The 14,515-nt window shown below is 60.0% G+C and overlaps 2 protein-coding genes across 3 annotated transcripts in view; one reads left to right on the forward strand and one right to left on the reverse strand.

The window, feature by feature from the left end:
• The window catches only part of LOC139232686 (kinesin-like protein KIF1C), a 20,124-nt gene extending 5,889 nt beyond the window's left edge, over window positions 1-14,235 (forward strand). Inside the window, exons 9-18 of the mRNA XM_070863155.1 lie at window positions 2,697-2,908; window positions 3,072-3,151; window positions 3,343-3,418; window positions 3,587-3,666; window positions 4,281-4,375; window positions 5,773-5,856; window positions 6,350-6,530; window positions 6,988-7,060; window positions 9,073-9,678; window positions 10,876-14,235. Of these exons, the coding sequence (XP_070719256.1) occupies window positions 2,697-2,908; window positions 3,072-3,151; window positions 3,343-3,418; window positions 3,587-3,666; window positions 4,281-4,375; window positions 5,773-5,856; window positions 6,350-6,530; window positions 6,988-7,060; window positions 9,073-9,678; window positions 10,876-11,925 (2,537 nt within the window). The 3' untranslated portion in view covers window positions 11,926-14,235. The remainder of the gene's footprint in view (window positions 1-2,696; window positions 2,909-3,071; window positions 3,152-3,342; window positions 3,419-3,586; window positions 3,667-4,280; window positions 4,376-5,772; window positions 5,857-6,349; window positions 6,531-6,987; window positions 7,061-9,072; window positions 9,679-10,875) is intronic.
• Window positions 1-14,515, reverse strand: part of LOC139232695 (profilin-1-like) — a 762,729-nt gene that overhangs the window by 434,924 nt on the left and 313,290 nt on the right. The window lies entirely within an intron of this gene.

The raw sequence follows: 14,515 nt of genomic DNA on the forward strand, positions 1-14,515 counted from the left end.
TGGCTTACCCCCTATCCTTAGACTGTGTCCCCTGGTTCTGGACTTCCCCAACATCAGGAACATTCTTCCTGCATCTAACCTGTCGAAACCCATCAGAATTTTAAATGTTTCTATGAGATCCCCTCTCATTCTTCTGAACTCCAGTGAATACAAGCCCAGTTGATCCAGTCTTTCTTGATAGGTCAGTCCTGCCATCCCGGGAATCAGTCTGGTGAACCTTCGCTGCACTCCCTCAATAGCAAGAATGTCCTTCTTCAAATTAGGAGACCAAAACTGTACACAATACTCCAGGTGTGGCCTCACCAAGGCCCTGTACAACTGTAGCAACACCTCCCTGCCCCTGTACTCAAATCCCCTCGCTATGAAGGCCAACATGCCATTTGCTTTCTTAACCGCCTGCTGTACCTGCATGCCAACCTTCAATGACTGATGTACCATGACACCCAGGTCTCGTTGCACCTCCCCTTTTCCTAATCTGTCACCATTCAGATAATAGTCTGTCTCTCTGTTTTTACCACCAAAGTGGATAACCTCATAGTTATCCACATTATACTTCATCTGTCATGCATTTGCCCACTCACCTAACCTATCCAAGTCACTCTGCAGCCTCATAGCATCCTCCTCGCAGCTCACACTGCCACCCAACTCAGTGTCATCCGCAAATTTGGAGATACTACATTTAATCCCCTCATCTAAATCATTAATGTACAGTGTAAACAGCTGGGGCCCCAGCACAGAACCTTGCGGTACCCCACTAGTCACTGCCTGCCATTCTGAAAAGTACCCATTTACTCCTACTCTTTGCTTCCTGTCTGACAACCAGTTCTCAATCCACGTCATCACACTACCCCCAATCCCATGTGCTTTAACTTTGCACATTAATCTCTTGTGTGGGACCTTGTCGAAGGCCTTCTGAAAGTCCAAATACACCACATCAACTGGTTCTCCCTTGTCCACTCTACTGGAAACACCCTCAAAAAATTCCAGAAGATTTGTCAAGCATGATTTCCCTTTCACAAATCCATGCTGACTTGGACCTATCATGTCACCTCTTTCCAAATGCGCTGCTAAGACATCCTTAATAATTGATTCCATCATTTTACCCACTACCGATGTCAGGCTGCCCGGTCTATAATTCCGTTTTCTCTCCCTCCTTTTTTTAGAAAGTGGGGTTACATTAGCTACCCTCCACTCCATCGGAACTGATCCAGAGTCAATGGAATGTTGGAAAATGACTCAATGCATCTGCTATTTCCAAGGCCGCCTCCTTAAGTACTCTGGGATGCAGTCCATCAGGCCCTGGGGATTTATCGGCCTTCAATCCCATCAATTTCCCCAATGCAATTTCCCGACTAATAAGGATTCCCCTCAGTTCCTCCTTCTTACTAGACCCTGTGACCCCTTTTATATCCGGAAGATTGTTTGTGTCCTCCTTGGTGAATACCGAACCAAAGTACTTGTTCAATTGGACAGTGTAGCGGAAGCTTTATTCTGTCTCTAACCCCCTGTACCTGCCCTGGGAGTGTTTGATGGGACAGTGTAGAGGGAGCTTTACTCTGTATCTAACCCATGCTGTACCTGCCCTGGGAGTGTTTGATGGGACAGTGTAGAGGGAGCTTTACTCTGTATCTAACCCATGCTGTACCTGCCCTGGGAGTGTTTGATGGGACAGTGTAGAGGGAGCTTTACTCTGTATCTAACCCGTGCTGTACCGACCCTGGGAGTGTTTGATGGGGCAGTGTAGAGGGAGCTTTACTTTGTATCTAACCCTGTGCTGTACCTGCCCTGGGGGTGTTTGATGGGACAGTGTAGAGGGATCTTTACTCTGTATCTAACCCTGTGCTGTACCTGCCTTGGGAGTGTTTGATGGGACAGTGTAGAGGGAGCTTTACTCTGTATCTAACCCCCTGTACCTGCCCTGGGAGTGTTTGATGGGACAGTGTAGAGGGAGCTTTACTCTGTATCTAACCCTGTGCTGTACCTGCCTTGGGAGTGTTTGATGGGACAGTGTAGAGGGAGCTTTACTCTGTATCTAACCCTGTGCTGTACCTGCCCTGGGAGTGTTTGATGGGACAGTGTAGAGGGAGCTTTACTTTGTATCTAACCCTGTGCTGTACCTGCCCTGGGAGTGTTTGATGGGACAGTGTAGAGGGAGCTTCACTCTGTATCTAACCCCGTGCTGTACCTGCCCTGGGGGTGTTTGATGGGACAGTGTAGAGGGAGCTTTACTCTGTATATAACCCCCTGTACCTGCCCTGGGAGTGTTTGATGGGACAGTGTAGAGGGAGCTTTACTCTGTATCTAACCCCGTGCTGTACCGGCCCTGGGAGTGTTTGATGGGACAGTGTAGAGGGAGCTTTACTCTGTATCTAACCCCCTGTACCTGCCCTGGGAGTGTTTGATGGGACAGTATAGAGGGAGCTTTACTCTGTATCTAACCCCGTGCTGTACCGGCCCTGGGAGTGTTTGATGGGGACAGTGTAGAGGGAGCTTTACTCTGTATCTAACCCCCTGTACCTGCCCTGGGAGTGTTTGATGGGACAGTGTAGAGGGAGCTTTACTCTGTATCTAACCCCCTGTACCTGCCCTGGGAGTGTTTGATGGGACAGTGTAGAGGGAACTTTACTCTGTATCTAACCCCGTGCTGTACCTACCATTTCATTCTCTCTCTTTCTCTTTTGGCCCCCCCCTCGCAGGTATAAAGTTTGAAGAGAACAATAACAACCTGCAGCCCAGCGGTGAGCCCTTGTTGGTTGATGGGGCTGAACAGTTTGCGGTGGTCTCGAGCCCCAGCCCGGCTCCGGAGGGGGGAAGCTGCACGTCGCGAGAGGAGGGTGAACCCCAGGCCTATCCGGAACAGCTCAACGGGCAGGCCCTGTCCAGCGAGGAGGCCATGGACCGGCTGCAGGTGGGTCAGAGTCCCCGCTTCCCGCGTCTTCACCTCCCCCCCCCCCCCCCCCCCACCCAGCCTGGCCGCCCCCCTCCCCCACTCACTCTTCTCCCCCCTCACCCCCGGGGCAGTGGCAGGAAAGCTCCCCTCACTAACGCCGGTTCTCTCGCTCTGCATCCAGGAAACCGAGAAAATCATCGAGGAGCTGAATGAAACCTGGGAGGAGAAGCTGCGTAAAACCGAGGCAATCCGCATGGAGAGGTGAGGTCGGGGGTCGGGAGCTGAGGTCAGGGGTCAGTGACGGGGGGAGGGGAGGGCGGGCGGAAGGTCTGAGGCTGATACGGGTGCGGGAGGTGAGATGGGGCGGGAGTGGGAGGGACGGGGAAGGGGGGGTGTAGCGGGGGCGGAGATGGGGGTGAGGTGCTCCATGACGGGCTCTGGTTGTGTTTCAGGGAGGCCCTGTTGGCGGAGATGGGAGTGGCCACCAGGGAAGACGGTGGAACAGTTGGTGTTTTCTCGCCCAAGAAGGTGAGTTTGGGTGGTCCCGCGGCCCCACACTCCCCAGGGTGGGGCGGAGGGGTGGGGGCTCCCCACTCTCCCCGGGCAGCAGCACAGCGCGGAATTACTGGGGTCATTCTCTGGTTGGGGGGGTCAATGTCACACCGTCCTTTCGCACTGACTCGTTTCTGATTCCAGACTCCACACCTGGTGAATTTAAACGAGGATCCGTTGATGTCGGAGTGTCTCCTGTATTACATCAAGGATGGAATCACAAGGCAAGTCCTGAACATGACCCGGGATGATGTGTGTGGGACCTGTACCCCAGTGAGAGTCAGTGTGTGTGGGACCCGTACCCCAGTGAGAGTCAGTGTGTGTGGGACGTAGCCCAGTGAGAGTCAGTGTGTGTGGGACCCGTACCCCAGTGAGAGTCAGTGTGTGTGGGACGTAGCCCAGTGAGAGTCAGTGTGTGTGGGACCCGTACCCCAGTGAGAGTCGGTGTGTGTGGGACGTACCCCAGTGAGAGTCAGTGTGTGTGGGACCCGTACCCCAGTGAGAGTCAGTGTTTGTGGGACTGTACCCCAGTGAGAGTCAGTGTGTGTGGGACCCGTACCCCAGTGAGAGTCGGTGTATGTGGGACCCGTACCCCAGTGAGAGTCAGTGTGTGTGGGACCCGTACCCCAGTGAGAGTCGGTGTGTGTGGGACCCGTACCCCAGTGAGAGTCGGTGTGTGTGGGACCCGTACCCCAGTGAGAGTCAGTGTGTGTGGGACCCGTACCCCAGTGAGAGTCCGTGTGTGTGGGACCCGTACCCCAGTGAGAGTCAGTGTGTGTGGGACCCGTACCCCAGTGACCCGGAGTCTGACCTTGTCTGTATCCGGTTGTGTTCACAGGGTTGGCCAGGCGGTAGTGGACATTAAGTTGAGCGGACACTTCATCCAGGATGAACACTGTTTGTTCCGCAGTGAGACCAGCGAGAGCGGAGAAGGTGAGGGCCGGAATGGACAGAGCAAAGCGCCCGGCCTGAGACCAAGGGCAGGGAGAGGGGTCATCTCCTTCCCCCCCCCCCCATGGAGCCCCCAACATCAAACTCCCCGTGCTTCAGGTCTTGTCTGTAAATCCCATGGCCCCTTCTCCGAGGGTCTCCACAGGGGGCCTGACCCGAGTCAGTGACGCACCCCCTCACATGGGCTCGGAATGGGCACCCTGGCCCGGTGATTCCAGTCCTGGTCGAGCAGCCCACCGACTGATGTTCCAATCCCACCCTGGCAGCATGTCAGTCGGAGAATGGCTGTGCACCAGTGGGACAACCTTACTCAAGGACCCCGCGGAATTGGTGGTGGCCTTTTTAAAAAAAAATTAATTCATGGGATGTGGGCGTCGCTGGCAAGGCCGGCATTTATTGCCCGTCCCTAATTGCCCCTCGAGAAGGTGGTGGTGAGCCACCGCCTTGAACCGCTGCAGTCCGTGTGGTGAAGGTGCTCCCACAGTGCTGTTAGGGAGGGAGTTCCAGGATTGTGACCCAGCGACGATGAAGGAACGACCGATATATTTCCAAGTTAGGATGGTGTGTGACTCTCTCTCTCTCTCTCTCTCTCTCTCTCCCTGTGGCAGCTCGGGGCCTGGGCAATAAACAACTCCTACCGTCAATCCTGGGAACCAGCTGCCTTCGCTGGTCAGTAGGAGGTGCTACATTTGGCCTCCGTATCTGTGTTAGAGAGAGGGGGAAATCAGCCAGGGTTCCTGCTCATGATCACTGCCTAGTGACCCCTGGGTTAGAGAGTGGGGGAAATCAGCCAGGGTTCCTGCTCCTGATCACTGCCCAGTGACCCCTGGGTTAGAGAGAGAGGGGAAATCAGCCAGGGTTCCTGCTCCTGATCACTGTCCAGTGACCCCTGGGTTAGAGAGAGGGGGAAATCAGCCAGGGTTCCTGCTCCTGATCACTGTCCAGTGACCCCTGGGTTAGAGAGAGGGGGAAATCAGCCAGGGTTCCTGCTCCTGATCACTGTCCAGTGACCCCTGGGTTAGAGAGTGAGGGGAAATCAGCCAGGGTTCCTGCTCCTGATCACTGCCCCCTGCTGGAAGGACTGTGAATTGCATAGTAATGGGTGGTGATGCTGCTGCAGTTGAATAGCGAGTCAGCATTCACCGTCTGGGCTGACACAGAATGCCCACATGGGGAAGGTAATGGGGGGGGTGGGGGCTGTGCCCATGTGACCTGTACCCTGAGGGGGGCTGTGGGGAGTGGGGATACACCGTATACTGGTCCCCATGTTTGAGAACTTGCTGTGGGATCCCGCGTGGGTGAAGATGGTGGCGCATCGATCGGAAACGGTGATGGCGGTTAGCGGCGCGGTTAACTAGCCGTGTCTCCTTGTGCTGCAGTAATCGTCACGCTGGAGCCCTGCGCAGAGGCCGACACGTACGTCAACGGCAAGCAAGTCTCCGGCCCCTTGGTGCTGCGGCAAGGTAGGTTGGGGGGGGGGGGGCAGGGGGGTGGGCCTGACCCGGGGGGTGGGTGGGGGGCGGGCAGCAGAGGTGAGTGGCATCGGGTGGGGGCGGAGGCGGGGCCTGGTGTGTCGGGGGAGGGGAGTTTGGGGGCCTGGGGCACCGGGGGTGGGGGGGGGTACTCCTTAAGGGGGAGGGGAGTTTGGTGGGGGGGGGGGTTTCCTGGGTCGCCTAGGGCGGGCCTGTGGGGTGGGGTGGGGGGGGGTAAGCCATGAGGTCCAGTTAGGTTACTGGTCAGTGGCGCCCCCAGGGTGTTGATGGTGGCAGGGGGGAATCGGCGATGCTGATGCGGCTGAATGTCGGTGAGCGGGACCTCCGTTTGAGCCCCTCGGAGAAACGGCGTTCGCGTTTCAAAATGGCGACCCGATGGGAGTTGCAGCAATGAATTCGAATTTGGCGCCTGATTGGCCAATACCTTATGGGTTTGACCTCTGCCCCCTGCGTCACCCGACAGGTAACCGGGTGGTGATGGGAAAGAGCCACGTGTTCCGGTTCAATCACCCGGAGCAGGCGCGGTTGGAGCGCGAGCGAGCGCCGAGCTTGGGGGTCGCCGCGGAGACCGTGGACTGGAGCTTCGCCCAGAAGGAGCTGCTGGAGAAACAAGGCATCGACATCAAGCTGGAAATGGAGAAACGGTGAGGGCCACGGGGCGGGGGGGGGGGGGGGGGGGGAAGGGTTCCCAGGGGCGGAGGGGGGCTCCTGGGGCGGGTGAGATGTCAGGTCAGTGCCCAGTGCCCCCCGACTGAGGGTGGGGGGGGGGGGGGGAAGGCCTCCTCTCCCTGGGTGGCTGGCGAATCAGCCAGGCCATTCATCCATGCATGCCGGCACTTCGACTGTGGAAGGCACCGCAGCTCGAGCCTGCAGCCAATCAAGCCGAGACCAGGGATCGCTCGGGCCATTCGCCGCCCTGGGGTTGGCTCGGCGGTGGCGAGGAGACCCATGACCGAGCAGAGACGGGACCCTCGTGGTCTTTGTGGCTCAGCACCACTCGGCCTTTGCGTGTCGCTGGGGACTCTGGGCGGGGTTCTTTGGGCTGGTGGGATGCTCAGAGTTCGGGGCCTGTTCTGATTGGCTGTATGTTTGTACCCACAGGCTACAGGACCTGGAGAACCAATACCGCCGGGAAAAGGAGGAGGCCGACCTCCAGCTTGAACAGTCGCGCTTGGTAGGTGTTAACCCGTCCCCTTCCCCTCCACCCCACCCCCCCCCCCCCCGCCCGTTCCCAACCCCTCCCCTTCACTGGGGTACAGTCCCACACACACTGACTCTCACTGGGGTACGGGTCCAACACACACTGACTCTCACTGGGGTACGGGTCCAACACACACTGACTCTCACTGGGGTACGGGTCCCCCACACACTGACTCTCACTGGGGTACAGTCCCCCACACACTGACTCTCACTGGGGTACGGGTCCCCCACACACTGACTCTCACTGGGGTACGGGTCCCACATACACTGACTCTCACTGGGATACGGGTCCCACACACACTGACTCTCACTGGGGTACGGGTCCCACACACACTGACACTCTCACTGGGGTACAGGACAGTTGGGCTTGGGGGTGTGGAGGTTGGGTTTGGGGTGGGGGGGGGTGCTCGGGGTCAGGAATGGGGGGGTGGGTGTGTTGGTGGTGGTGTAAGGTTCGGGTTGTGGTTTGGGGATATGGGTGATTTGGAGGTGTGGGTGTTTTCGGGGGGCATGAGGGTCGGGGTTTGTGGGTTTGGAGTCTGGGTGGGGTTGGAGGTCTCAGTCAGGGGTGCGGGGTGTATTGGGGGGGGGGTTTGGGGGTGAGGGTTGGGGATTTGGGTATCTCTGGGTCTGAGTTGGGATTTGGGGGTCTGGGTTTGGAGTTGGGGGGGGGGGGGGGCGCGGGGTGTGTTTGGGGTCTGGGGTGGTGATCTTGGGGGTGTGTGTTTGTGGGGTCGGGGGGGCTGGGTTTGGAGTCTGGGTGTGTGTTTGTGGGGGTCTCGGGGTCTGAGTTGGGATTTGGGGGGGTGGCGTCGATTTGGAGTCCGGTGTTGGTGGGGGTCATGGGATCTGAGTTGGGGGTGTGGGTTTGGAGTGAGGGTCTCAGGGTCTGGGTTGGGGGTTTGGGGCGCGATGTGCGTTTTGGTGGCGGGGGGGGAGGTTGTTTGGGATCAGTGGGTGTGGGTGTGTTGGGGGTCTCGGGGTCTGGGTTGAGGGTGTGTGGCGCGAGCTGTGTTTGGGGGGGGGGTGTTTGGGATCGGGGGTGGGGGTCTTTGGTGGGGGTCTCTGGGTGGGGTTTGGGGATAGGCGGCTCTGGGTGGGGTGTGGGGGGTCTCGGGGTCTGGGTTGAGGGTGTGCGGCGCGAGCTGTGTTTGGTGGGGGGGGGGGTTGGGATCAGAGTGTGTGTGGGTGTGTTGGGGGTCTCTGGGTGGGGTTTGGGGATAGGCGGCTCGGGGTGGGGTGTGGGGGTCTGGGTTGAGGGTGTGCGGCGCGAGCTGTGTTTGGGGGGGGGTGGTGGTGTTTGGGATCAGAGGGTGTGCTGGTGGTGTGGTTTGGGGGATCTGGGGGTGGGGTGTGTGGGGTCTCGGGGTCTGGGTTGGGGGGTGAGGGTCTCGGGGTCTGGGTTGAGGGTGTGCGGCGCGAGCTGTGTTTGGGATCAGAGGGTGTGTGGGTGTGTTGGGGGTCTGGGGGTGGGGTTTGGGGGGTCTGGGGGTGGGGTTTGGGGGGTCTGGGGGTGGGGTTTGGGGGGTCTGGGGGGTGGGGTTTGGGTGGTGTGGGTGTGTCTGGGGGGTGGGGTTTGGGGGATCTGGGGGGTGGGGTTTTGGGGGGTCTGGGGGATCTGGGGGGTGGGGTTTGGGGGATCTGGGGGGTGGGGTTTGGGGGATCTGGGGGGTGGGGTTTGGGGGGTCTGGGGGTGTGGTTTGGGGGATCTGGGGGTGGGGTTTGGGGGGTCTGGGGAGTGGGGTTTGGGGGGTCTGGGGAGTGGGGTTTGGGGGGTCTGGGGAGTGGGGTTTGGGGGGTCTGGGGGGTGGGGTTTGGGGGGTCTGGGGAGTGGGGTTTGGGGGATCTGGGGGTGAGGTCTGGGGGTATGGTTTGGGGGATCTGAGGGTGGGGTTTGGGGGATCTGGGGGTGGGGTGTGGGGGGTCTCGGGGTCTGGGGCCCGCCCTGTGCCTCCCCGTGTTGTGACTGACCTGTCTGTTGCCCAGTACGTAGACTCGGACAGCGGGGATGACTCGGACAAGCGCTCGTGCGAGGAGAGCTGGCGGCTGATCGCCTCGCTGCGGGAGAAGCTTCCCGCCAACAAGGTGCAGAGCATTGTCAAGCGCTGCGGCCTGCCCAGCAGCGGCAAGAAACGCGAGCCCATCCGCGTCTACCAGATCCCCCAGCGCCGGCGCATCACCAAGGACCCCAAGTGGGTGACCATGGCCGACCTGCGCATGCAGGCCGTCAAGGAGATCTGCTACGAGGTGGCGCTGAACGACTTCAAGCACTCCAAGCAGGAGATTGAGGCCATGGCCATCGTCAAGATGAAGGAGCTCTCTCGAATGTACAGCAAGAAGGATCCCAACGAGAAGGACACGTGGCGGGCGGTGGCCCGCGATGTGTGGGACACGGTGGGTGTGGGGGAGGAGCGGGCGGAGGACGGCGAGGTCAGGGGTCACCACGACGTAGACGATCTCCGGGCCCACATCGACAAGCTGACCGACATCCTGCAGGAGGTGAAACTGCAGAACAACATGAAGGACGGGGAGATCAAGGCGCTGAGGGACCGCATGCTGAAAATGGAACGCGTCATCCCGGCCATCAGCCAGGTAACGGGGACCGAGCCCCAAACTCCCAGCTCGCAGCCCAGGGGTCACGGGGACCGAGCCCCAAACTCCCAGCTCGCAGCCCGGGTGTAATGGGGACTAAGCCCCAAACTCCCAGCTCACACCCCACGGGTAACGGGGACCGAGCCCCAAACTCCCAGCTCGCACCCCAGGGGTAATGGGGACTAAGCCCCAAACTCCCAGCTCACACCCCACGGGTAACGGGGACCGAGCCCCAAACTCCCAGCTCGCACCCCAGGGGTAATGGGGACTGAGCCCCAAACTCCCAGCTCGCACCCCGGGGGTAACGGGGACTGAGCCGCAAACTCCCAGCTCACACCCCACGGGTAACTGGGACCGAGCCCCAAACTCCCAGCTTGCACCCCGGGGATAACGGGGACTGAGCCCCAAACTCCCAGATCGCACCCCGGGGGTAACGGGGAACGAGCCCCAAACTCCCAGCTCACACCCTGGGGTAATGGGGACTAAGCCCCCAAACTCCCAGCTCACACCCTGGGGTAACGGGGACTGAGCCCCAAACTCCCAGCTCACACCCCGGAGGTAACGGGAACTGAGCCCCAAACTCCCAGCTCGCACCCCGGGGGTAACGGGAACTGAGCCCCAAACTCCCAGCTCGCACCCCGGGGAAACGGAGATCGAGCCCCAAACTCCCAGCTCGAACCCCGGGGTAATGGGGACTGAGCCCCAAACTCCCAGCTCACACCCCAGGGGTAATGGGTAACGGGGACTGAGTCCCAAACTCCCAGCTCACACCCCAGGGGTAACGGGTAACGGGGACTGAGCGGCTCCCAGCTCCTTACTGCCCACACCTTGGGGATAACCGGGTACGAACCCCAAATTTCCAGCCCACACCCCGGGGGTGACAGGTAACGGAGTCCGAGCCCCAATCTCCCAGATCCTCACAGCCCACACCCTGGGTAAAGGGAACGATTACCTCCCGTGTGTGTCCGTGGTCCCCTGTACATGTGGCAGGGTGTGGTGTTGAGGGGGGGGGCTCGCGGTGGGGTCAGTGGGGTTGGGGATCACGATGGGGTCGGAGCTTGCAGTGGGGTTGCGGCGGTGGGGGTCGGGGGTTGAGGGGGGGTCGCGGTGGGGTTGCGGCGGTGGGGTCGAGGGTCGCGGTGGGGTCGCCGGGGGTGATGGACGAGCTTCTCACCGCTCGGCTCGCTCTGGTTGCAGGAGGAAGGCGAGGCGGAGCGGGGGCACAGCGGGGACGAGGACGAGGGGGACGCGGACCGGGTGTCCCCAGACAGTAGCGAGGACAACGGCTGCTGGAGGGAGGGTTCGGAGGATACGCAGGGACCGGACGCCCCCAAGGCGGTGCGGATCGGGAGGTTGATGGAGGAGGACCCAGCCTTTCGCCGCGGACGGCTGCGGTGGCTGCAACAGGAGCAGCTCCGCTTCCAGAACCTTCAGCAGCAGCAGATCAGCAAACGCCTGCGCAAACACACCGGGCCTGGCCGCTTCATCCCGCCCCAGGACTGCAAGCTCCGCTTCCCCTTCAAGAGCAACCCCCAGCACCGCTACTCCTGGGGCCCAGGCAGTGCCTTTGCTATGCCCTCTGACCCTGGCCCGCCCTCTGACCCCGACCCACCCCTTGACCCTGACCCGCCCCTTGACCATACACCCCTTGACCCTGACCCGGCCTCTGACCTCGGCCCACCCTCCGACCCCGGCCCACCCTTCTTCGACCCCGGCCCGCCCTCTGACCGCGCCGTGACCCCGGGCGAGGACCGGTGGGAGGGGAGGCCGCGGGGAGCCCCGAGGTTCTGGCAGGGGTCCGGCAACCCGCACGCCAACCACGGCTACCACCAGGGCAAGCGGCATCACCACGACAACCAGCAGCAGCAGCAGCACTATCGGCGGAACTCCTTCGACAACGGGGCCGGGAGCCGGGCCAAGTTCCAGCGGCAGTCGGCCAGCCTCCGGGACCGGCCCTTCCTGCCCCAGGAACACTCTCTGCACCGGAGGCCCCAGCACTGGCCCAACAACCACCAGCAGCAGCCACAACACAGGCCCCAGCACCCGCACAGGCCCCAGTACCCGCACAGGCCCCAGCACCCGCGTCACCGCGGCGACCACCGCTACTCGCCCGACACCGAGTTCGCCGACTTCCAGCCGGCCGAGCGGCAGGACCGGTTCTACCAGCACCACCCCTACACCACCCCCCCTCGCATGAGGCGGCAACACTCGGCCCCCAACCTGCAAGGCAGCGAGACCCCCGTCTAAAATGGGCACAAAGCGGTGGGGGGGGGGCACGCTGAGAGCGGCCGGAGTGCGGCGTGGCAATTGCAAGCGATCAGGCGTGACGGAGAATTGAGTGTTCTAGTTAATCCCGGGGCCTGTAGCTAAGGCTTGGGCCTACGTCATAGGCCCAGAGCCCTGGGCCTAGTTGCCTTGTATCCAAGCCAGGGAAAGATGGCTCCTCGATTTTAGGACAGTGGGTTTTATTGTGCGTTGTGTGGTGTGTTTTATTCTGAATCCCGTGGTGCGTGTGTCTGTGTGTGTTTGTGAGAGAGTGTAGGGACTGCCGAGCTCATCCACTGCCCCCAGTCCCCAGGCTGCTATCCTCAGGCGGGTTACACTGTACCATGCTGGCAAACCGCCAGAGCAATTACTTGATACTTTGGAGTGTAGTCACTGTTGTAATGTAGGAAACGCAGCATCTGATTTGTGCACAGCAAGCTCCCACAGCAACGGGATAAATGACCGGATAATCTATATTTTAGTGATGTTGATTGAAGGATAAATATTGTCCCCGAAACACTGGGGTGGGGGGGATCTCCCCCAACTGCTCTCTGTGGTGGCCATGGGATCTTTTACATTCACCCAAGGGGTTTTAACGTCTCATCCAAAAAAAACTGCCCCTCCGACAGTGCGGCGCTCCCTCAGCACTGACCCTCCGACAGTGCGGCGCTCCCTCAGTACTGACCCACCGACAGTGCGGCGCTCCCTCAGTACTGCCCCACCGACAGTGCGGCGCTCCCTCAGTACTGCCCCTCCGACAGTGCGGCGCCCCCTCAGTACCGCCCCTCCGACAGTGCGGGGCTCCCTCAGTACTGCCCCTCCGACAGTGCGGCGCCCCCTCAGGGTCCTCAGTCTGGCTTGACAGGCGCTTAAGGGGCCGGATTACCCTGTGAATGAGCCTTTCCTGTGTGGGAGTGGGGAAAGGGCAGGGGGAGTGGGACTGATGGGATCGCTCGCTCACAGAGCCGGCACAGACTCAATGGGCCCAATGGCCGCCTCCTGTGCGGTATCATTCTATGATCGGGGGTGGTGGGGGGGTGCAGCGGCTGTGGGATTTCCCTGTGCTCCGAGCCAGATTAGAATTTGCTAATTGTGCCTTTCTCGTGAGAGCCCCCCTCCCCGGGGCTCAGTCCCACACCGGGCCCCCCTCCCCGGGGCTCAGTCCCACACCGGGCCCAACATGGTCACCAGGTGGAACCGTTTCCAACCAAATTCTGACCCCGAATTACAAATATTTGAATCAATCCTTTCGATGATTCACCAATCGGTTAAAGGGGAGAGTGTGAATGATTTTCAGGTTTCCCATTTAAAGGTGTGTTCGTGGACAGTACAGCTTTAAGAATGGTCTACAGTGATTTATTACACAAACTATAACCTCTCTTATTTTGGAATTATTTTCGAGAGCGTATGAGATTTGTTTTGGTTCAAACCAGCGTTTCTAACCCGCTGCCACTTCAACCCCGAGACTGGACCCCCACTCTGCGGAGAGGTCCCTGGGCAGGGGGGAAATAAGCTGGGGTTCCTGTTCCTGGTCGTTACCCCCTTACCCCAATCTGTGTGGGACCCGTACCCCAGTGAGAGTCAGTGTGTGTGGGACTGTACCCCAGTGAGAGTCAGTGTGTGTGGGACTGTACCCCAGTGAGAGTCAGTGTGTGTGGGACCCGTACCCCAGTGAGAGTCAGTGTGTGTGGGACCTGTACCCCAGTGAGAGTCGGTGTGTGTGTGACCCGTACCCCAGTGAGAGTCAGTGTGTGTGGGACCTGTACCCCAGTGAGAGTCAGTGTGTGTGTGACCCGTACCCCAGTGAGAGTCAGTGTGTGTGGGACCCGTACCCCAGTGAGAGTCAGTGTGTGTGGGACTGTACCCCAGTGAGAGTCGGTGTGTGTGGGACCCGTACCCCAGTGAGAGTCAGTGTGTGTGGGACCCGTACCCCAGTGAGAGTCAGTGTGTGTGGGACCTGTACCCCAGTGAGAGTCAGTGTGTGTGTGACTGTACCCCAGTGAGAGTCAGTGTGTGTGGGACCCGTACCCCAGTGAGAGTCGGTGTGTGTGGGACCTGTACCCCAGTGAGAGTCAGTGTGTGTGGGACCCGTACCCCAGAGAGTCGGTGTGTGTTTGGGATTTTCCGACAGTGACGATTAGTTATCTTTCAGCAGAAGGAAGATGAGGGTCTCGGTGATTCCAAGGTGGAATATATTCGACAGGCTGAAGTGTGTGTTTAAGGCGCTGGTGATGGGGGAGAGAGGGTGAGGCTGGGCGGAGGAACCCATGGAGCTGGGAGAGGATGGGGATAATCAGGGCAGTACTGGAGGGTGGTGGGTGAGGGGGAAGGAGAAGGATTGAGGAGGGAGGAAAGGAGTGAATGTGCGAGGGTGGAGGGGAGAGTGAGGGGGAAGTGTCGAGGGCCAGAGGAGTGAAGTGAGGAGGGAAAGGGCGGAGGGAGAGGAGTCGAGGAGAGTGCGGGGCGAGGGGCCGTGAGTGGGAAGGGTTGAGGGCCGGCGGAATGGAGTGAGGAAGGGCACGGGGTGGAGGGAGAGCAGAGTCGAGGGCAGGTGATCTGGGGTCACGGGTGC

Source organism: Pristiophorus japonicus, chromosome 20, assembly GCF_044704955.1.
Source record: "Pristiophorus japonicus isolate sPriJap1 chromosome 20, sPriJap1.hap1, whole genome shotgun sequence".
Lineage (NCBI taxonomy): Eukaryota > Metazoa > Chordata > Chondrichthyes > Pristiophoridae > Pristiophorus > Pristiophorus japonicus.